The sequence below is a fragment of the Ornithorhynchus anatinus genome, chromosome 11 (genome assembly GCF_004115215.2).
Source record: "Ornithorhynchus anatinus isolate Pmale09 chromosome 11, mOrnAna1.pri.v4, whole genome shotgun sequence".
Classification (NCBI taxonomy): Eukaryota; Metazoa; Chordata; class Mammalia; order Monotremata; family Ornithorhynchidae; genus Ornithorhynchus; species Ornithorhynchus anatinus.
Genome location: NC_041738.1, coordinates 31,381,713 through 31,406,095, shown reverse-complemented (window position 1 = coordinate 31,406,095; position 24,383 = coordinate 31,381,713). Strand labels below are relative to the sequence as shown.

General features: G+C 42.4%; 1 protein-coding gene across 1 annotated transcript in view; it reads left to right on the top strand.

The window, feature by feature from the left end:
* Positions 1 to 24,383, top strand: part of PEPD (peptidase D) — a 283,243-nt gene that overhangs the window by 146,547 nt on the left and 112,313 nt on the right. The window contains exon 10 of the mRNA XM_001509616.6: positions 21,875 to 21,943. Coding sequence (XP_001509666.2) covers positions 21,875 to 21,943 — 69 coding nt within the window. The remainder of the gene's footprint in view (positions 1 to 21,874; positions 21,944 to 24,383) is intronic.

The window sequence follows — 24,383 nt, the reverse complement described above, 5'->3', positions numbered from 1 at the left end:
AAACCTTTTACTAAATGGATTATATATAGTGAAAGTTCAATCAATCAATCGTATTTATTGAATACTTACTATGTGTAGAGCATTGTAGTAAGCGGTTGGGGGAGTACAGTACAACAGAATTAGCAAATCGTTCCCTGCCCATAACGGGCTTACAGACATTAATATGAATAAACAAATAAGCAGTCAATATGTTTCTCCCTGAAAGGATAGTTGATGATCATTTCCCGGTTGAGTTCTCCTCCTCTGCTTTTTGCTCATCTAAAGTATTATCCTTCAAACTGGAGCTGATGGGGTCAGCTTTCATAGAGCACTAACATGGCTTAGTGGATAGGGCACGGACCCGGGAGTCAGAAGGACCTGGGCCCTAATTCCGGCTCCACTACTTGTTTACTGTGTGACCTGGGCAAGTCCCTTCACTTCTCTGTGCCTCAGTTTCCTCATCTGCAAAATGGGGATTAAGACTATGAGTTTTGTATGGGACAGTGACTCTGTCCAACCCAATTAGGTTGTATCTACCACAGTGCTTAGAACAGTACCTGGCATATAGTAAGTGATTAACAAATACCACAATTATTGTTATTATTATTACATGAAGACTCCAGTGGCCGTGGAAGTGGTACATAGGAATCCCTTTGAAAAAGATCACTTGGGGCAGCCACTTCTTTCATCAGATCTTTCACTTTTTGGCATCACCCTCTTTTGGATCAACATGAGAATTATTTCGACCTTGAATTTCCAGATCAATTGTGTGTGCCTGTGAAATAGACCATAACATAAGCAGACATTTAGGACCAAAAATTCCTACAAGAATCAATCAATAGTACTCACTGAGTGTTTGTGTTCAGACCACTCTACTAATCACTTCGGAGAGTACAATAGAGCAGAATTGGTAGAAATGTTCCCTGCCTACAAGGAGCTTACAGTCCATAGGGGGAAACAGACATTAACATAAATAAATTCCAGATATATGCATAAGTGCTGTGGGGCTGAGGGTGGGGTGAGTATCAAGTGATTAAAAGATACAAATCCAAGTACAAAGGGGACACAGAAGGGAGAGGGAATAGGAGAAAAGCGAGCTAGATTAGGGTAGGCTTCTTGTTAGAATTGTGATTTTAATAAGGCTTTGAAGTTGGGGATTGTGATGGTCTGACATATATGGAGGTGGGGAGGGAGTCTCAGGCCAGAGGGAGGATGTGGGTGAGGGGTTGGCAGCGGGATAGACAAAATCAAATTACAGTGGGTAGGTTGGCATTAGAGGAGCGAAATGTGTAGGCTGGATTGTAGAAGGAAATCAGAGAAGTTAAGGTAGAAGAGAGGAAAGGATATCAGGAACACAATAGCCCCAAGTGTGAATAGTAGATGTTTCTGTTCACTGGCCTAAACCCACTGTTTTGTACTAAGCATCCTAGGTTGCGACCCCCACCCACCAAATAGTATTATGCACAACCTTTTGCACTTCTTCATGCAATCATTTTGTAGTGACTTGTTCTGTCCTGGAGGGAGGGATCTTGTTCCCTTCTTTAAGCTAACATGTGTGACCCTGCATGAATTTAACAGCTCCTTTGTTCCCCAGCATTTTGGGCAAAGTCATTTCCAGGCTTGGCTGTCATCTTGAGTGTCCGCTCCCCCAAAATAAGTGCATAAATTGAGTCTGAAGACTTTGCATTCAAGCAATTCTGAATGGTTAAAAACACTCCCCACATTGCCATTCATTTGGTGGGTGGAAAAGAAAATTATGAAACTTTTACCAGAAACTGAAATGGAGTCTCTCTCTAATGCAAAATAATCAACCGTCAAAAAATGAAAGAAAAACTTGCTAATTAAATGTCACATGATACCTTCAATTACACTTTACAGAAGACAGGCAATTTAGAATTCCCCATTACCCAATTAAAATGCTAATTACACCTTACCCAGATAACCACCATTCTTTAAAGGAGATTTTCAGTTTCATTCTGCCCTCCCTAATCATCAAATGTGACGATTCTCCCTAGTTTTTGTGGGAATTCCACTTAGAGTGTTGCTGGTATTCAAATGATATTGGCCCCCAGGCAGTAGATTTGCCTTAACCCAGATGTTCCTCTAAAATGAGTGTCAGCCATTGTCCCTATGCAGTGGAAACTACCTTTTGTTGTCTCCGACACTTAATCTGGCTATAAGACTTTGAAGCCTACTGCCATTTGAGGATGGACTCACATCAACTTTTTGACAAATCCCATTTTTTTTGTTCGAGTTCAGAAGCTGGTTGAGAGTTGGTCTTTGGAAGGAATCAACTGATACAATTTGACACTTGCCCTGAGAGGACAGAGTAAGATGCTGAGGGGCATTGTGGGTATAATTACTTTTTCTTTCCTACCCTGGCAATCCTACAAGTGGAGCTTAATAATAACTTGTTTTTACATAGGATTTTCAGTCATGATCTCAGTAATTTCTCCCTTGTCTCTAAGGACCTGATTAGGGTAGTTGGTGATATTGATTCCATTTCCCAGGTTAGAGAACTGAGGCCCAAAAAATCTAAATGATTTGCCTGAGGTCACGCAGACAATAGCTAAATAATCAGCCTGCCTCTCTGGATTGTGAACTACAGTCAAAATATGAAATATATGGCAATAAAGCAGTTTGAAATTTCCTGAAGTCTTTTGTTCTCTATGTAAATTAGGAGTGTAAAATGTAATTTGATTAATGAAATGGATTACTAAAGGAAGTGTGTTTTTTTTTCTAAAAGCTTTAAATGAATCCTATAATACACTAGGATAGCTCTTCTAAAATTAACTTCCATGAATATAGCTTTCTCACTTAAATTATTTTAGGACACTTGGTTGGGGAAGCACCATGGCATATGGATAGAGCACGGGCCTGGGAGTCAGAAGGTCATAGGTTCTAATCCTGACTCTGCCACTTGTCTGCTGTGTGGCCTTGGACAATTCACTTCACTTTCCTTAACTTCCCCGAACACTGGTCTTCTTTGCTTTGGCATCCCACCATCTGTCTGCATGTGCTCCTTGTTGTGATTTGTAAGTCTGAAAGCCTTACTTTCTAATGGGAGAACCAAGTAATCACAAAGTGAGAGCATACAATAGGAAAAAGAGTAAAAGCATAGACATACATGTGAAAACGAAAGGTCTGTCTCCATTTCCGACCTGTGTACTTTCCCAGTTCTTAGTATAGTACTCTGCACATAAGTGCTTAATAAATGCTATTAATCAATCATTAACTGATATTTATTGAGCATTTACTGTGTGCAGAGCACCATACTAAGAGCTTCAGAGAGTACAGTACAACAGAATGGTAGACACACTCCCAGGCATTTACAATTTAAATGAGGAGCTTTAGTTCTAGATGCCTTGATAGGGAAGGTGGAATAACAGGGAATGTTTCTTGAGGAAGGGGCTTTTTAATTAATCTTTTATTGAGCGCCCACTGTATGCAGAGCACTGTACTAAGCACTTGGGGAGATTCAATGAATCAGTCAGTTACCGAGCTCTTACTATGTGCAGAGCACTGTACTAAGCGCTTGGGAGAGCACAATACAATGTAATTAGGAGACATATTCCCTCTCCACAACAAGCTTACACAATAATATAACAAACACATTTCCTGCCCCCAGTGAGTTTTCAGGAGGGCTCTGAAGATATAAAAAGATAGAATTTGGCCAAGAAAATGAGTGAGAGAGTCCCATGAGGTGGGAAGGAAATACTTAATGGATTTGTGAATGAGCTACAGTTATAAGAAAACCTGGTTGGATTGTACTGGGAGAAGCAAATGGCTAGGTAAGAAGAAGAAAACCGGTGGAAAGCCTTAATCACATGATTAGGACTGGTTTAATATAACGAGATATCGGAATCCATTGGAGGTTTTCGAGGAGGGACAGAATGCATTTTTTAAAAGATGGTCTGAGCAGTGCCACATAAAGAGGAGAGGTTTCAAGTTTGTTTTTTTAACTTTGAATTTCAAGGATAATTCACGTAGTGACTTGAAATTTTATAATTCAGTTCATGGTTTCCAATTCAAAGTGAAAGGCATTCTACCTTTTCTGCCAGATCCATTTCTAAAAACATTTCCTCTGATTTTGACACACTACTTCCCTTAACTGCTGCTGTTTCCAGTGTATCCTAGAAAACCACCTGCTTGCATTCAAGGTGAGTCTCAAAGGTTCCGTTCAAAGAACAATATTTTTGAAATATGAAAAGGTTTCTTTTATTAAGTGGAAACTTCTTGAAGGTATACTGTGTTTACTTTATAGCCACTTTGGTCATTTCGTTTCATGTCTGAAAATATATTAAAAGCAGAGCAGGAAATCAAATAACTACTTTAAAACCCAGATCTCTTTAATGTGCAGTATTAACACTTGAACCATCCTCCCACTTTCCTCCTGAGTGCTCTTCTTATGACCTTGCCAGACCTGAATCACCATTTGAGAATAAATTTATGAACTAAAGGAACGATAACACCAATATCTCTCGTTAGATAGAAAAACAGAAAAAGTAATAGGCTGCAGTGCTCTCCTATTAGAGGAAAAAAAAAGATGTATACTTTCCTTGAGATTGTAACTAAATGTTTCAGAAGGCTATTTTGTTTTTTTCTGGTAAATAATATAGAAAATGCTGTGTTGTATCAGAATTGCACATTGAATTTGGGGGCTGTATTAGAAATCCCCAGTAGGTGTCCAGTGTCATAATGTAGCCTTGCTAAATGCAAATACTCTATTTAGACAGCCATATTAGGGTGTTTGTTTTATCAGCTGTACCGTCTCGACATGGATCTGTTTATTTGTTCCTCTCCAATTTGAGATTGTTTTATGGAAATTATGTGTGTGTGTGTCTGCTTGAAGACCAACCCATGATATCCTAACAAGCCTCCTCCCCCCCACCCCACTCTCTTGTAGAGGGATATCACGATATAGAGGTTACACTCTGGATGGACCATGTGTTAAGAGAGCATGATTCATGAGAAGCAGCATGGCTTAGTGGGTAGAGCACAGGCCTGAGAATCAAAAAGACCTGGGTTCTAATCCCAGTTCTGCCACTTGTCTGCTGTGCAACTTTGAGAAAGTCACTTCACTTCTCTGTGCCTTAATTACCTCCTCCATAAAATGGGGATTAAGATTATGAACCCCATGAGGGTCAGGGACTGTGTCCAACCTGATTTGCTTGTATCCATATCAGTGCTTAATACAGTGCCTGGCACATAGCAAGCTCTTTACAAATACCAATTATCATTATTATTAATAATAATATTATAGAAAACTCGAGTTCTAGTTTGTGCAATATGTTTGGCAGTGCAATCATGTGCCCAACTGTTCCTACATCACAGTGTGTTCTATTCAAATAAGGTACCCTTTGTTAGAAGAATGTTGCCTAATTTTGTAATGGAAATGTCATACCTAAAATGTGGAGTGGAAACCTATGCTAACTGCTTAAGAATTGCCTTAACCCACAGGATACTGTAATAGAAGAGTAATACTCGAGGTAGAACCTGGAGCCCTGAAGATGTTAATGATAATAATTGCAATATCTTTTAAGTGCTTATTATGTGCTAAGCATTGGGGAAGGTACAATACAAACAGTATGGCCTAGTGGAAAGAGCACAGACCTGGGAATCAGAGGACCTGGGTTCTAATTCTGGCTCTGCCAATTGCTTGCTATGTGACCTTGAGGAGGTCAGTCAGTTTCTCTGTCCCTAAGTTTCCTTAATTGAAATTGGGGAATAGTAATAATGGTGGTACTTGTTAAGCGCTTACTATGTGCAAATCACTGTTTTAAGCGCTGGGGAGTATACAAGGTAATCAGGTTGTCCCACATGGGGATCACAGTTTTAATGCCCATTTTACAGATGAGGTAACTGAATAAATACCTGTTCCCCCTCCTACAGTGAGTCCCTGTGGAACATGGATTGTACCCAACCTGATTAACTTGTATCTACCCTAGCATTTAGTATAGTGCTTGGCACATAGTAAGCATTTAACAAATGCAATAATAATAATCATAATAATATTAAAAACCAGATATGATCTCTCAGTCTAAGGGTATAGGGAACAGGTATTTAATTCCCATTTTACAGATGAGGAAATTAAGGCATAGAGAAGTTAAGCAACTTGCATTAGGTCACACAGTGGGCAAATGGCAGAGTCAGGATTCAAACAGAGGCCTTCTAATTCCCTGGCCTGTGCTTTTCCCACTGGCCTATGGTGCTGGAGAGGAAGCTCTAGACAGGGGATTGTTCGACTCCTGCTTCCACCCTCTTCCTTTCTGGGGTGGGGTTTGGCTCCTGCAACGTCAGGTGGGAGGGAGGGGTGACTCTGGCCTAGATCTGGAACTTACAGGAGGGAGCCATATGGCTAGCACCACTAATTCACTGACATGTTCCGAGCCCAGTTGTTGATCCAGTGGGAAAAGCTCAGCTCTGACAATCAGGGGTCCTGGACTCTAATAACAAAAATAATAATAATGATGGTATTTGTTAAACACTTATTGCGTGTCAAGCACTATTCTAAGCACTGGGATAAATACAAGCTAATTAGATTAGACCCCAGTCCCTGCCCCATGTGGAGCTCACAGTCTTAATCCTCATTTTGCAGATGAGTTAACTGAGGCCGAGAAGTGAAGTGACTTGCCCAAAGTCACACAGCAGATAAGTGGCAGAGCAGGGATTTGAACCCAGGCCCTTCTAACTCCCAGTCTTGTGCTCTATCCACTAGGCCATGCCCCTCTCCAGTCCTGACTCTAAGTAGGATAATGCCTGCCAGAACTACAGTGATGAAGATTTCTGACCAAAGAGGCACCAAGGACGTTCTGGGAGGTCAACAGTCTCTCCAGAAATCCTGGAAAATCCCTGGGCTGTGAAGATCGAAGGTGCTAGCGAGGCAACCCCCTGCTAGGAGATGGTGCTTTCTTTATAGCACAGCGTCAGCACTAAGCTGCAGTCTCTTTGGTCGGAAATGGGTCCTGCATAGGAAACCTTTCATGTTCCTGACCTCGCTGCTCTCTGCTTATCACGCTCCATGCTGGCCAGGGCAAGGGAATATGGGAGGCACTTTCCTGACTATCGATAAAGCAGTTCTTTCACTCACATTCTGGGTCCTGAAGTCTCAGGACCAAGGCTTGTCCGTCATTCTTAACAGAATTCTCAGTCGTCATTGCCTATGGATTCACCCAGATTTACATATCCATCAGATCTCAACTGAACACACTCCTCCTTTCTACCATCATTCATTCCTAGGCAATAACAAATGCAACGTCGCCCCGTCTGTCACCAAGTAACTTTATATCTCTCATTATTCATAGCCCGATTCTCCGAGGTTCCTTGGAAGTTCTCATTTATTCCTGATATAAAGCGCTCTTTCCTGGTGCATTGGGTTGGGGAAATTTATAACTCTGTTGTTGAAAAATAGGTAGTTGGTAAACAGGTACAATGCAATGCCTGTGAAGCAGCAGTGATATGACAAACTTTGCCTTAGTTTGGGGAGAGTAGTTTTGGAAATATGGGTGCCATCTGACACTGCCCCTTTGCACGTACGATCTAATAAATACCAATGATTGAATTCATTTTCCTTTTCCTCCCTCTGGTTGTCAGATTTTGGCCTTTGTCACTGTTCAAGTCCCGATGTCAGACCTGGGGAAAGAGAAATCAATCAGTGCTATTTGAGTGCATACTGTGTGCAGAGCACTATCCTAAGCGCTTGGAAAAGTACAATGCAGTAGAATTGGTAGACATGACCCCTGCCCACAGTGCAGATCAGGAGGCTTGGGATGTAGGCCTTTTTCGGCCTGGTTGACTAATGTGAGATTGCCCATCAACTTCTGCAGCGAACATAAACTCCTCACCATTAGCTTTAAAGCAATCACATCATTCATTCAATAGGATTTATTGAGCGCTTACTATCTGCAGAGCACTGGACTAAGCACTTGGAATGTACAATTTGGCAACAGATAGAGACAATCCCTGCCCAACATTATTCCTCTCCTACCTCACCTCACCACTCTGTTACTACAACCTAGCCTGCACACTTTGCTCCTCTAATGCTAACCTTCTCACTGTACCTCAATCTCATCTCTCTTACTGCCAGACTCTCATCCATGTCCTGCCTCTGCCGTGGAATGCCCTCCCTCCTCATATCCGACAGACACCCTCCCCCACCTTCAAAGCTTAATTGAAGGTACATCTCCTTCAAGAGGCCTTTCCTGACAAAACCTTCCTTTCCTCTTCTCCCGCTCTCTTCTGTGTCACCCTGACTTCCTCCCTTTATTCACCGCCCCCCAGCCCCACAGCACATACGTACATATGTCATTTATTTATGTTAAGGTCCGTCCCTCCTCTAGACTGTAACTCACTGTGGGCAGAGAATGTGTCAGTTTATTGTTATATTGTACTCTCCCAAGCAATTAGTTCAGTGCCCTGTACACCCTAAACGCTCAATAAATATGATCGACCGACTATATAGGCCCTTAGCACTGGGCTATACTTCCGCCCGCCTACTTGCACTTACACAGAGCCCCCCAGGTGGAAAACAACTGGCAGAGACCAGAGAGTGCCAGAGGAATGCGCAAGCCACCAGCACTAGAATCAAATCCTCTGCCCAGGTTCTTGCTCTTGGGATCATCATCTTCCCTTCATCGTTCACTGCTACCATTTGCAAACAATTGGCGGGAGCGATGAAAGGAGACGAGGTTCCAACCTGGCAATTTTGCTACATAGCTACAGTTCTGGAGATAGTTCTGTAGAAGAGATTAAAATAAATTAAGGAAAATTGGAGTTCCTATATTTTCAGTGGATTTCCCTTATTCATTCTATTCCTGAACCTGTTCCCAAAGAAGATCAAGAATTGGGGTAACCTAGGTGAGCCTTTTTTTTAAAATGGCATTTATTAAATGCTTACTGTGTTGAGCACTGTTCTAAGGTCTGTGGCCTTGTCTTGTTTTATGCCTTCGAGTTGTCTTCGATCCATAGGGACACCCTGGACATATCTCTCCCAGAATGCCCCACCTCCATCTATTATTGTTCTGGTAGTGTATCCATAGACTTTCCTCAGTAAAAATATGGAAGTGGTTTACCATTGCCTCCTTCCATGCAGTAAACTTCGGTCTTCGCCCTTGATTCTCTCCCGTGCTGCTACTGCCCATCATAGTTGAGTTCTTGTAGCAGATTACCTTCCACTTGCTGGCTACTCACTGCCCAAGCTAAGAATGGAATGGATATGCCTCTGCCTGACTCTCCCTCCCTTAGTGGAGACTGGTAGAGTACTCGGAACTCTCCAGTTGTGACCCTGAGAGGGGGAGGTCTGGGGTAGATACAAGTTTATCAGGTTAGGTTGGACACAGTCCCTTTCCCATGTGGGGTCACAGTCTAAGTAGGAGGGAGAACAGATATTTAATCCCCATTTTCAGTAACGTCGCCTAGTGGATACAAGATGGGCCTAGGAGTCGAAAAGACCTGGTTCTTTTCCCAGCTCTTCCACTTGTCTGCTGTGTAACCTTAAACAGATGCAAAAATGCACCCCACCCGGAGAGGATGGTCAGCCAATTTCTCCTGGTGATTGTTTCCAATGAAAGCCTGATGATTATAGGCACGTTCAGTTATTTGGAGTGATCTGAATGTCTTCTTTACAACTTATCCCACTGACTTTTCAAAAAGAAGTAAATATTTGGCATTCTTCCATGGAACACAAAGCAATTTTGTGCCTGTTATTTTCCTTCCTGACTCCAGTTAGAGGCTGGGACTGTAAGATTTTCACGATTATGGCTTTCATTGGAAGGAGTCACCACTAGAAATTGGTTCACCATCCTCTCCAGTTGGGGTGCATTTTTACATCTGTCTAATTCTCATTCTCATCTACCAACTCTATTGTCTTGTACTTTCCCAAGTGACTAGGGCTCTACACATAATAAGCACTCAGTTATGAGGATCAGTATGGCATAGTGGAAAGAACATGGGCCTGGTTGTCAGAGGACCTGAGTTTTAATTTGTTTTAAATTTAGTAATTTAGTTTTAATTTTGTTAAATTGTTTGACATCACAAAGGAAGTGGGACAGCCTAGGTTGAGGATTTAAACTCGTAAAACATTTTGAGAGCAAGAATCGTGCCATCTAGATTGTGCCCTTCTAGGGGATCTGTACTGTTGCCCACCTTCTGCAAGAGTGTTTATATACTGGGAAGCAGGCCTGAAAGTCAGAGGACCTGGCCTCTAATCCTAACTCTGTCACTTGCCTCCTGTGTGATCCTGAGCAAGTCATTTAACTGCTCTGTGCCTCAGTTTTCCAATCTGACAAGTGGGGATTCAATTCCTGTTATCCCTCCTCCTTACACTGTCAGTCATGTGTGGGACAGAGACCAGGCCTCTCTTGCAGTCCATAACATGGCCATCTGGCCAAAATAGTTGCCCACCCCTGCTCCAGAGGATCTGCTCAGTGGAATGAATTCCATTCAATGTGGCCTAGTGGAGAGTATTCAAGCCTGGGAGTCAGAGGGCATGAGTTTTAATTCTGGCTCTGCCACTTGCCTGCTGTATGACTTTGGGCAAGTCACTGAACTTCTCTGTGCCTCAATTTCTTCTTCTGTAAAATGGGGAAAATTTTACATTTAAAATTGAAAAGGTTTTGAAATGTAAAATCTGTCTTCTGCCCTACTGAGACTGTGAGTCCCATTTGGGAAAGGGACTGTGTCTGACCTGATTAACTTGTATATGTCCCAGCCCTTAGAACAGTACTTAGGGAGGCAGTGTTGCCTAGTGGAAAGAGCATGGGCCCTGGAATCAGAGGACCTGCGTTCTCATCCCGGCTCTGCCATTTGTCTGCTGTGTAGCCTAGAACAAGTCACTTATCTTTTCTGTGCTTCAGTTACCTCATTTGTAAATTTGGAAATAAGACTGTGAGCCCCATGGGGAACATGCACTTTATCCAAACTGATTAGCTTGCATCTTCCCTAGGGCTTAGTGCAGTGCCTGGCACATAGTAAAGCCTTAACAAATATCTTAATCATCATTGGTAACTACCACTGATTGATTATTCTTTGGCTGGTGAATTTATGAGCCCCACAGGAAGAGGGCATCAAGGGCCTGTGTCTACCCCAGTGCTTAGAACAGTGCTTGACACATAGTAAGTGCTTCATAAATACCATAATGATATTACTAATAACATTGAGTCCTGGGTAGTGCTTTAGCATCTTGCCAAGTGCTTAAAACAGGCCGCCCCTCAGCAGACATTCAGTAAACACCATTGACTAAGGTTAAGAAATAACCCACCATACATTATTGAATTTAATTCCTGAGTTTCTGCCCATGAAGGATTGGGGAAGGAGAGGAGGAGGGAAATCAAACTGATTGGATCATCCACACATAACTAACAACAGTGCCCATTTTCTAGGAGTCCTTCCGATTTCTCCCACTAGGAGATGACTCCACCTCAGGTCTTGCCCTGCAATGGCTAAAGGGGGTAGATGTGATTGGAAAGCTGAATTAAAAACCGAAGTGGAGTTGGACTCAGATAATGTGGCATGAACGACTTCATAAGTTGCCAGTAAAAGTTTGAAAAACTGAACTCAACCATTTTCTTCTTTCTACACACATTGTCCCTTTTCCTCTCCTGTTTCTTTTCACCCTTCTTTCCTCCCATCAGTTTTGTTAAAAATGAAACTTTGTGAACCTATTTTTAATCCCCAAATATCTAGGTCTTAAAACTGATGAGCTAGAGAAGATAATGTTCTGTTCCCTTGCACGTAGCCATTGTGTATGGCTGAAAGCAGTCCCAGGGACCAGAGACGAGGAATAAGCCCTCGAAGATATTGTGTGCACAGTCTCTTATGTCCATTCTCCAAGGAATGAAAAGTTCCTGAACCTGAATGCATGTGAGGGATTAGATAGATGACTTATCTGACCATTTCTCAAGTAGAGGCCTTTTTTCTTTATTTTTTAATGGAAGGGAACTGACCGAGAACATATCTTTCTTTAGAATTCACATTTTTTTTTCCTAAGGTAAGAACATTTTTATGTTTTCCAAAAACTTTAAGAGCTATAGGATACTAAGCTAGGAACTGTTCTATCGTTTAATCTAAATGGTTCCAGTTGCTACTGGCTAGGAACTTAGAGTTTAAATCAAAAACCATATTGATGCAAGCATAAAGGAGACAGTTTATCCTAGGCAAAGGGGAGGGGAGGAGTTTAAAGGAATCTTATAAAATTGTTTAATTCCTTGTGATCAGGGTGTTAACTGTCAATTAGTGATATCTATGAGCACTGCCTGTGTTCAGAGCACTGTACTATAGGCTTGGGAGTAAAGTTAGTGGACACTGTCCCTGCCCTCAAAGAATTTAGCTGCAAGAGCATGGGCCTGGGAGTAAGAGGACCTGTGTTCAAATACTGACTCTGTCACTTGCTGGCTATGTGACCTAGGGCAAGTCACTTAACTTCCCTGTGCCTCAGTTTCCTCATCTGTAAAATGAGGATTGAATGCCTGGTCTCCCTTCTACTTAAATTGTGAGCCCCATGTGGGACAGGGACTGTATCCAATTTGATTAGCAAGTATCTACCCGAGCTTGACGCATAGTAAGTACTTAAGAAATACCAGTTAATTATTATTACCACTACTGATACTACTGCTAATAATAATGATAAGGTGACATTAATTATGATATTTATAAAGTACTTACTCCGTGCCAAGAATTGTACTAGATGCTATGGTAGATACAAGATAATCAGGTTGGACACTGTCCCCATGGAGCTCACAGTCTAAATAGGAGGTTTTAGGATTTAATCCCCATTTTGCAGATGAGGACACTGCTGTCCAGTAAAATTAAGTGACTTACCCAAGGTCACACAGCAGACAAGTGGCAGAAGCGGGATTAGCACCCAGGTCCTCTGAAGCCCGGACCCTTTGCCCTAGGCCACGCTGTTTCCTTTACTCGTGTAAGAAGAGGCAGCTGTTTAAATGGGCACTTTGACTCTGTTATATTGTACTCTCCCAAGCACTTAGTACAGTGTTCAGCACACAGTAAATGCTCAATAAATACAAGAGATTGACTTAGGGAAGGAAGGCAATGGCTCTGGAGGAAGACGATGGCTTAGAGAAGCAGTGTGGCCTACTGAATAGAGCATGGGCCTGCGAGTCAGAAGGACCTGGATTCGAATTCCAGCTCTGCTATTTGCCTGCTTTGTGGCTTTGGGCAAGTCACTTAACTTTTCTGATCCTAAGTTACCTCATCTGTGAAATAGAGGTTAGTACAGTGAGCTCCTTGTGGGAAATGCACTGTGTATTGCCTAATTAGCTTTCCAATTCCATAGTGCTTAGTACAGTGTCTGGGCACATAATAAGCACTTAAATGCCATAATTATTCATTACTATTATTTTCCCAGGCTAAACAAGGTTCTCAGGGATGGCAAAATGTATATGGTTGGCCCTGGCTGATCTCGCTTGGGGTATGGGAAGTTAATCGGGAAGCTCCCTTTGGACCTCAAATTCAATCGAGAGCAAAGAGCCTAGGAAATGAGTTTCAGTCAATTGTATTTATTGAGCACTTATTGTATGTAGAGCACTGTATTAAGCGCTTGGGAAAATGCAACATAAGAGTTGGGAGGCAAGTTTTCCTGCCCACAGTGAGATTACAGTCTAGAGGGGGAGACAGACATCATTATAAATGATAAATTATAGATCTGTTCAGAAGTGCTGTGAACTGAGGAGGGGTGAATACAAGGTGCAAATCCAAGAGCAAGGGTGTCGTGGAAGAGAGTGGGAAAAGAAGAAAAGGTGTAGTTGGGGAAGTAGTAGATCTGCTTCTAATAAAGCTTTGAGGGTGGGGAGAGTGATCGCCTGTTGGATATGAAGAGGGAAGTTTTCCAGGCCAGAGGCGGGATTGAGGTACAGTGAGTAAATTGGCATTAGAGGAGTGAAGTGTGCGGGCTGGGTTGTAGTAGGAAATCTGTGAGGTAAGGTAGGAGCGGGCAAGATGATTAACTGCTTTAATGCTGATGGTGAGGAGTTACAATTTGATGCGGAGGTGGATGGGCAACCACTGGAGGTTCTTGAAGAGCAGGGAAATGTGGAGTGAATGCTTTTGTAGAAAAAATGATCTGGGTTCAAATGATATTTGAGTGAAATGGGAAACTAGAATGTGGGCACTGTGATTCCCACTTGTTTTCAAAATAACATCACCAATGTGGTGTTCATTCTTCTGATGAAAAATAATTTAAAACAAAATTAGAACCCATAGTTCAATTTTCTTTAGATTCAAACATTTTAAGGATAGATTGAATTTTTGATATAAGGAGCACAGCCAAGTCATTTTAACTCTTCCTTTATGGCTATATGAAGTCATCAACCAAGAGTATAACACTGGATTAATTGTCTTGACTATTTTCATCTACAAATTGCATCCTGTGCCCTTCATTAGTTTAATGCATCCGCATATCGAGCTTTTAGGTCCTAAATTACTCCTTTACAGAAACCGCAGTATAGAAGAAGGCTACCTCTGACTATTTTAGATTGGGTAAAATGGAAAAGAATCTTCCTTACTCTTTTTTGTATGCATGGCAAACAATTTAGCATAAAGCTTCAACACATTATTGATTCCTCTGTCTGTTTTCTCCTTGTAATAAAAAATAATTTCTTGTTACCGTGCACTTGCATTATTAATCACTGAGGAAAGCGAGTGTTATTCATTCAATTCATTAGGCAGTATTTGAGTGCTTACTGTGCTAAGAGATTGGAAAGTATAATTAAGTAACTGAGAGACAATCCCTGCCCACAATGGGCTTACAGTCTAGAAGGGGGGAGACAGGCATCTAAACAAGTAACCAGGCATTAAAAGAAATAGAATTATAGATATGCACAAATATGCACAAGGACTGTGGAGCGGGGAGAGGGGGTAGAGCAAAGGAGGTGAGTCGGGGTGACCCAGAGGGGGAGCAGAGGAAAAGGGAGGCTTAGTCTGGGAAGCCCTCTTGGAAGAGGTGAGCCTTCAGTAGGACTTTGAAGGGGTAAGTGTGATTGGTGGCTTTGAGGAGGCAGGGCTTTTCAGTCCAGAGGTAGAACATGGGCCGGGGTCAGCAGCAGGACAGGTGAGAACAAGGCACAGGTGAGAACAGGTTAGTGGAAATAGCATGAAACTAGAAGTCAGGAGACCTGGGTTCAAGATTTGGCATGAATCCTAAAACTGCATCTCCAGCCATGATCTTGCTCCCTCTCTGCAGTCTCGCATTTCCTCCTGCCTTCAAGACATCTCTACTTGAATGTCCTGCTGTCACCTCAAACCTAACATGTCTGAAACAGAACTCCTTATCTTCCTACCCAAACTGTGTTCTCCCCATGACTTTCCCATCACTGTAGGTAGCACCACCATCCTTCCTGTGTCATAAGCCCGTAACCATCGTGTTTTCCTTGATTCCTCTCTTTCACTAAACCTATATACTCAATCCATCACTAATTTTTGTCATTTCAGCCATCACAACATCACTAAAATCCATCCTTTCCTCTCCATCTATCAATCAATTGTATTTATTGAGCACTTAGTGTGTGCAAACTCCATCCAAACAGCTACCACGTTAATCCAAACACTAGGAGAAGCAGCGTAGTTTGGTGGAAAGAGCATGGGCCTGGGAGTCCGAGGACATGGGTTCTAATTCCGCTTCTCCATTTGTCTGCGATGTGACCTTGGGCAAGCCACTTAACTTCTCTGTGCCTCAATTAACTCATCTGTAAAATGGGAATTACGACTGTGAGCCCCACGTGGGACAACCTGATTACCTTGTAAATACCCCAGTGTTTAGAACAGTGCTTGGAACATAGTAAATGCTTAAATACCATAATTATTATTATTATTTTTATTATCGTATCCCAACTTAATAGTAATAACAATTGTGGTATTTGTTAAGTACTTGCTATGTCCCAAGAACTGTACTAAATACTGGGGTAGATAGAACATAATTGGGTTAAACATAGTCCCTGTCCCACAAAGGGCTCACAATCTTAATTCCCTTTTATAGATGAGGTAACTGAAGCAGAGATGTAAAGTGACTTGCCCAAAGTCACATAGGAGATAAGGGGCAGAGCCAGGATTAGAACAGAGGTCCTTCTGACTCACAGGCCCAAGCTCTTTACATTAGGTCACGCTGCTTGATTACTGTATCACCCTCCCTCCTGACCTCCTTGCCTCCTGTCACTCCCCACTCCAGCCCATACTTCACTCTGCTGCCCAGATCATTTTTCTACAAAAGTACCATGTTTCCCCCCTCCTCAAGAACCTCCACTGGTTGCCCATCCTCTTCTCCATCGAACAGAACGTCCTTACCATTGGCTTTAAGGCACTCAGTCACCTTACCCCATCACTATTCTCCTACTACAACCCAGGCCACACACTTTGCTTCTCTAACACCAACTTACTTGCTATATTCCGATCTCATCTATCTCTCTGCCAGCCACTCACCCACATCTTGCCTCTGGCTAGGTGCGCCCTCCCTTTTCATATCTGGCAGTCAATTGCTCTCTCCACCTTCAAAGTCTTATTGAAGGCACATCTCCTCCAAGAAACCTTCCCTGACTAAACCCTCATTTCCTCTTTTTCCCATTCCTTTCTGCATCACCCTGACGTGCTCCCTTTATTCACCACCCACCCCCTAGGCCCACTGCACGTATGTACGTATCCGTAGTTTTTTATATTAATGTCTGTCACCCACTTTAGACTGTAATCTTGTTGTGGACAGGGAATGTGTCTGTTATATTGATGTGTTGTACTCTCCCAAGTGCTTAGTAGAGTGCCCTGCACAGTAAGAGCTCAATAAACTCAATTGATTGATTCAAGTCCCAACTGCCATTGGCTTGCCGTTTGGCCATGGGCTAGCTGCTTAACCTCTCTGAGCTTCGGTTCCTCATCTGTAAAATGGGAATCAAATAGATCGGGAGTCCCATGCAAGACAGATACTGTATTAGATTTGGTAACTGTGGATGTAACCCCAGCACCTAGTACTTAAGTAGGCACTTAATATACATCAACCTTGAATTATTGTGCTCAAACCCCTTTGACATTGTAAAGGAAGTGGGACAGCCTAGGTTGAGGATTTAAACTCGTAAACATTTTGAGGGCAGGAATCATGTCGTCTGGATCGTACCCTTCTAGGTGATCCTCTACTGCTGCTCCCCTTCTGCAGGAAGCAGAACATGCTCTGCAAAGCAGGCCTGAAAGTCAGAGGACCTGGCCTCTAATCCTAGATCACTTACCTGCTGTGTGATCCTGAGCAAGTCAGTTAACTGCTCTGTGCCTCAGTTTCCCAATCTCATAAATGGGGATTCAATTCCTGTTATCCCTCCTCCTTACACTGTAAGCCACGTGTGGGACAGAGACCAGGCCTCTCCTGCAGTCCATAAGGTGGCCCTCTGGCCAAAATAGTTGCCCACCCCTGCTCCAGAGGATCTGTCTGTGAAATGAATTCCATTCAGCGTGGCCTAATATACATCGTGAGCCTGGGAGTCAAAAGGAGCTGGGTTCTAATACTGGCTCTTCTAATACTGGCTCTGCCATTTTCCTGCAGTATGACCGTGGGCAAGTCCCTACACTTCTCTGTGCCTGTTATCTCCTCTATCAAATGGGGATTAAGACTGTGAGCCCCATGTGAGGCAGGGACTGTGTCCAGCCTAATTATATTGTATCTGCCCTAGTGCTAAGTATAGTGCTTGGCAACTAGTAAGCACTTAACAAGCACCATCCTTATTTCTGTTATCATTACTATTATTATCATTATTTTTATTATCATCATTACAGCCTTGCTAGCAAGCCCAGTTAGCTCTGGTCCCCCAAGAAGATAACATGGTCCTTGGTTTAGTCAGTCAATCGATCATATTTATTGAGCACTTACTATGTGCAGAGCACCGTACTAAACGCTTGGGAAAGTACAATGCAACAGAAGTAGCAGACACGTTCCCTAGCCACGGTTTAGGTCAGAAAAAAGCTGACTGGGTAGATTTTTTTTTGAGTCACTGAAGGTGGGAAGTGGAGATCCTGGGCTCGGGCAGCTGTTGTGTAATTTGGCATTTGCTGTCAAGTATTTACCACCTTTTATTGTTGCTTAGGGATGGAGGCAAAAAGGTAACTGCTGCTGCTTTATTGCCCAAAGCTTCATATAAATCCCAGCCATGAATATGTGATCAACTGGTGAATGGTGGTACCTCGTTATTTCACCTCCCTTCTTTCATGATTTCATGCTTTCTCCAGGCACTCTGGAAGGTTACTGAATCCTTGGTGAGGAGGAAATATTTCATTCACAGACACTTAATTATCGTACGGGGGTTTATAAAGCAACTCTGAAAGCTATATGGATGTAGCATAATGATTCCTGCATAATGGCTATGTAATATATAATGATAATAATTACACATAATTTGTGTTTACAGTGTCTGAGAGATTAAACTCCTTCGTACATTTTCTAAAAACAGACATAGACTTTGCAGATTAGAGCGCATTTGATATTTTGCAAACTGCTGCACAAACCTTCTTCGTCACTCCTTTCAGCTCCTCCCCTGGGTATTAGGTAGTAGTCGCCCACACAACGTCTGAAGGATGGAGACCAGAAGCTAAGTGACTCGTTCAAACTGCTTAGCAGTGGCCACATAGTTGCCTATCACTCCCATCATGTTCTCCCCCTCTAGACTGTTAGCTGTTGTGGACAGGGAATGTGTCTTTATATTATTGTACTTTCCCAAGTCTTAGTATAGTGCTCTGACACACTAAAGACTCAATAAATGATTAACGGACTAACTGTCCAAATCATAGGATGATAACGGCATGAAGCAGTGTTATCTAGTTGATAAAGCCCAGCCTGGGAGTCAGAAGCACTGAGTTCTAATTCCCACACCTTCACTTGTCTGCTGTGTGACCTTGGGCAAGTCACTTAAATTCTCTGGGCTTCAGTTGCCTACTCTATAGAATGGGGATTAAGACTGTGAACCCCATATGGGACATGGACTATTTCGTATTCGATTTGCTAGTAACTACCTCAGCACTTAGTACAGTGCCTGGTTCATTGTAAGCACTTACCAAATACAAAAAAAAAAAAAAAGCAGCATCATAGCCCAAAGGACTGCAGTGGAAATTTCCTAGTTGAATAATGGAATAATTTAGTTTTGTGATGTTTCTGGTACTTGGCAACTCCAGGATTTAGTGATGTGACTTGGGGAAGCAGCATAGCAAATGGAAAGATCATAGGTCTCTTTTTAGGGAAGCCCTAATCCCAGCTCTTCCACTGGCCTTCTTTGTGACTTTGGGCAAATCAGTTAACCTTTCTGGGCCTCAGTTTCCTCCTTTACAAACTAGGGATAAGCTGCCTGCTCCTTTTATCTCTTAGATTGTGAGCCCTTGGGTGGGACAGGAGCTGCAGTTTCATCCAATTATCTTGTATCTTCACCAATGCTTAGCACATAGTAATTGCTTAATAGCCACCATAATTATTACCCATTTCCTTTCTTCCTTCACCACACCTCCCTAAATTCTGAAATGTAACAATGTTGAGATCCCAGTCATCCCACCCCCTATTTCAAGTTGAAGCAATACTGGCAAGTATTTCCTTTTCTTATCTGTGGGTTGAGGAATTAATTCTGATGCAGTTGGACTTGGTGGCAAATTTTCTTAAAGATCAACTGGCAGGGTGACCAGTTGTCATGCTTCCTACTGAACATCCCTGTTTTCAGCTGGTTTGTCCAGTACCGATATGGCACCAGCACTTACTATGTGCCGAGCACTGAGGTAGATACAAGAGGATCAGATCGACGCAGTCCTTCTCCCACTCGGGTTTCATGGTCTAGAAGGAAGGGAGAGCAGGAATTTTTATCCCATTTTGCAGATAAGGAAACTCAAGTGCAGAGAGGTTAAGTAATTGGCACCACGTTACACAACAAGCAAAGTGTGGAGCCAAGACTAGACCCTGAGTCTCCTGACTCCCAGCCCCATGTTCTTTTCATCCTTCATTCATTTATTCATTCATTCAATCGTATTTAATGAGTACTTACTGTGTACATAGCACTCTACTAAGCGCTTGGAAAGTACAGTTCGGCAACAGATAGAGACATCCCTACCCCAAAACGGGCTCACAGTCTAGAAGGGGGAGACTGATGACAAACAGACAACCAGCCCACCCCTGCCTCCTATTGCCTTTATTTCTGGTATTTTCAGGAGGGCAGAGAGAGAAATGCAAAGCCTCCGAGGTAAGTAGGGGCATAAGAGGGTCACTGCAGAGAGATACCATAATTCTGGGAGAGTTTGGGTACACTTCCACAAAATGGTACATAATTACATTATTTTGGTGTGTACCTGGTGTGAAGCCTGTGGTGCTGTGTGCTTCTCTCTCCTTGTTCGGTGTCTGCAAGAGTCATCTTTGGCCACTCTCTCCTCTTACATTATATTTTAAGGGGAGACATATTTTGGCTGCACTTCCTCCCTGGGAAATGTCATCTCGCAGCAACGTATTGTAGGACTCAGGTTTGAATCCCAGCTCTGCCACTTACATAGCTGTGTGACCTTGGGCAAGACACTTATCTGTGCCTCAGTTTCCTCATCATTAAAATGGGGATTAAATATCCATTCTCCAATTCTCTTAGACTGTAAGCCCCACGTGAGACTTGGGACTATATTCCACCTGCTTCTAACCCCAACCCCAGATTTTAGCCCAGCGTTTGGAGCATAGTAAAGGCTTAGCAAATACCATGATTAATTATCAATAATAATACCCACCTCCACCCTCTATTAGTTGTAAAAGTCTGGAAAGAAAGCATTGGGGGTGCTGGGAGAGAAGACCTGCAGGGGTCAAATCTGTAAACCTTCTACTTAGGCAGTCTGTAGCCTGGGACATCCTGTAGGAATGTAGAGTGACAGGTTTGGCACTGTTGGTGTTAAGCAAGAGAGAGAGGAAGAAAGGTACTTGAGAAAGAACAACCTTTTCCATTTGTTTCTAATGCTTTAACGAGGCAATTTCCATTTGCTCGGTAGAGAGGGCTGGTGTTAGCATTTCTGATGGTAGTGAATTACAGTGCAATTTGAGGTGGTAATAAAATGTATGTCATTTGTTTCCAACGTTTTCATTTGCTAATGCTTTGAAATGCATTTTGATTTTATTGTTGGTTAAGTAATTCCTCAAATGCCCTTAGAAAAATGCATATTACATTTCCCAGACTGGTATAACTGAAGGACAAAATCATAACGCCACTGAAGTTTTAACCGGAGTTACGATCACCTTGGGTTAACAAAACCATTTTTAATATTAAAATTTTTTGAAATCCGTTTAGTATTTAAAGAGAATTGGTTTGCAGGGAGAACATGTTTCACAATAAATAAAGGCTCGGTGATATGTACTTGGCTCTTAAAGCACCTAATCCGGTATTAATTGTGCTTTATGCACATCTGCCCTAGCGCACAGAACACTTTGACAGTGCAGATTTGTAAAGATGAAAATCAATGCGAAAGGACTTGGAAGGCTAAACAGCTCCTCCAGCAGGATGGCACAGAAGGGACAGTCAACATTTGACACTCCATAAAGAAGCAGATCTTTCTCTGCAACTTGACAGTGGATTGGGTACCTTCTGCCCCACTTTATTGCTAAATAGACTTGGAATGATAACCTGGGACCCTGGGGTTGCAGATTGCAGCGGGTTCCGGAAGATTTGTTTAACCCTTGGTGGCAGAATTTCTGAATCGAATGTGCCATAGGGAAAAGAAGCCCATTTGGGTAAGCTCATTGTGGACAGGGAATGTGTCCGTTTATTGGTATATGGCACTCTCCCAAGCACTTATTACAGTGCTTTGCACACAACAAGTACTCATGCTTATGCAGTTGCTCCACTGCAAGCTTGAATCCTAACCTGCTTTGTGCGACTGGATATTAATTCCCTTGTTGCTTTTGTAATTTCAGCCTGTTCGAGCACTACTGCTATTCCCGTGGAGGCATGCGACACACCTCCTACACGTGTATCTGCGGGAGGTAAGATCCTCGAATGGACAGACTCCTGCCACCTTTACTATCCTGCCACCTTTACTATGGATCTCCCACTCTCAACCCCCTCGGCTGTAATTTCACTGGGGGAAGGATGGATGATGGTTTGCACTGTCTCAGTAAACTAGCTGGGTTACAGACCCTACAACTCTCGAGAGATTTCGAGATGATTGCTAGTGTGGCATGAGTTGTGTTTATGCTTAATCTATGCTATGGCCCAATAGTTGGGAGGATTTGCCTTTAAACTGCATTATAGGAAGAATAACAAGTTAATACTGGCCCCAGATGGGGACCAAGCAAGGCTTCGCCTGCAAAACCTGTACATTTAAAAATAAATCATGTGTTTGTGATTATTTGAAATCTTCTTGGTCTCTGGTTGTGCAATTCTATGCCCAACAGGGGTCAAAGTTGGTAGAATTCCTTGGAAAACGTAACACTATTTATTCCCACCTATGACAGTAATTGAGAGCTTGTCAGCCATCTCTTCCTGTCTCACACTGCCTTCTGTCACTTCCACCCTATTTTCCTCTCACCCCTGCACCACCCCACAAGTCGAAACTGAGGGAATCTGTACCCAAGAAAAAGATCAACTCGCCAAGTTTTCTTTTTGTATTTGCTCATGTCTCATTGCCATCCTGTTGAGCCTTGTCTCTGTGACCTGCAACTTCAGAGTTTAATCTCTCAGGGGGCAGTTAGCTTTTTTAGTTAATATTCCGTACAATCAATCAAAGGCATTTAGAGAGCACTTACTCTCTGCAGGGCACTATCCTAAGCGCTTAGGAAAGTACAACTGAGCTGGAAGACGTGATCCCTGCCCACGAGGAGCTTAGAGAAATGTACAGTCTTGCAGTGTAAACCTCAACACACATAGACCATTTAGATAACATTTATTCTCTCTCTGTGTCTTACTGATCTAAAGTTACTTTAAAAGTATCTTTTGATAGCTCTGCTTCAGAAAACTTGTGAAAGATAGACTTCAGTTGAGACACATTTTATCAATCAATGGTATTTATTCATTTATTCAGTTGTATTTATTCAGCACTTACTGTGTGCAGAACACTGTACTAAGTGCTTGGGAGAGTTCATTACAACAATAAACAGTGACATTCCCTGCCCATAATGAGCTTAACAGTCTAGAGGATGTTTACAGTCTAGAGGATGAGCTTATTATCAACACTTACTATGTGCTGAGCACTGAACTTAAGCACTTGGGAAAGTACACTACAAAAGAGTTAGCAGATTCATTCCCTGCCCACCATGAGCTTACTGTCTAATGATTTCTTAGCTTCTTACTTGGCTATCACAGCTGAAAGTAAAATACTTGTCCAAACGACATCCTTCACTTCCTCTAAGGACTGACCCTCTGTAGAGCATTGACAATCAGTAGTATTGGAAGCGAAATGAAAGAGGTCTTGAGCCACACTTTTATGGAGTCCGTAACGGTTATAGAGCTGGGTGAGAACTCTGAGAGTAAAGGGGATTGGAGATGAAGGATGGGGGAGAAGAAGAAAATGGAAGATTGGTGCAGTCAGGACTTCAAGAGAAACACAATTCTCTTCAATCCTTTGACATACTTCACTGTATTGTGGTCTTTGAATTGTGAAGCACAGTATAGTAATGAGTACTTCAGCTTGTAAAGAATTAATGATTTCTTTCTCTACCCAAGCCAATAGAGTTCACACCATCAATCAATCAAAAATATTGATTGAGTTCTTCCTATGTACAGAACACTGTACTAAGTGCTTGAGAGAGTACAGTATAATAGAATTAGTGGGCACTTCCCTGCCCATAACAAGCTTTAAGTCCAGAGACTGACCAAGAGAAACACCAAATGATGGGAGTATCAACAGCTCCACATAGGATAGATTCTCTTAAGGTGGACTCAACACACCCCTATCTTGGGTTGATTTATTTTTTAGCTCTGTAAAAGGAAATCACATCTTTGTTTTTTTAGTCAGGGGGTGGGGGCAGTGTGTAAAATGTGCATGGTGGTTATTTTAGAGATAAATGGTCCATCTTGCTTATCCAATAATGGAAAAGGGCAGCTTCTCTGCAGAAGTCATCTGGAGGTAACAGTTGACTGTATTTCATTTCAGACATGACTTCATCTCTAGAAAGATTTGCCCGGTGTTGTCTACCTCTGCAGAGTGAAGTAATCTTTCTCTGAGGCATTAGGTTGGGGCAAGTGGACATGGTACTTAGAATTAGGCCTCATTCTGTAGCGGTCTGATATGTGACCAATTATCTTTTACAAGCACAAATTGCTTGTAAAATTATATAATCCATGTCACCAGAATGTTGCTTTCATTATTAAGCAGTACAGCTTGATACCTATGGCCCTGGAGTAAGTAGGTGCTTCTAAGCATGCCTAATAAGTATTTGCCCCATTTTTCTTCTTCCTTAAACATCTTAGAGGAAGTGAATGTAG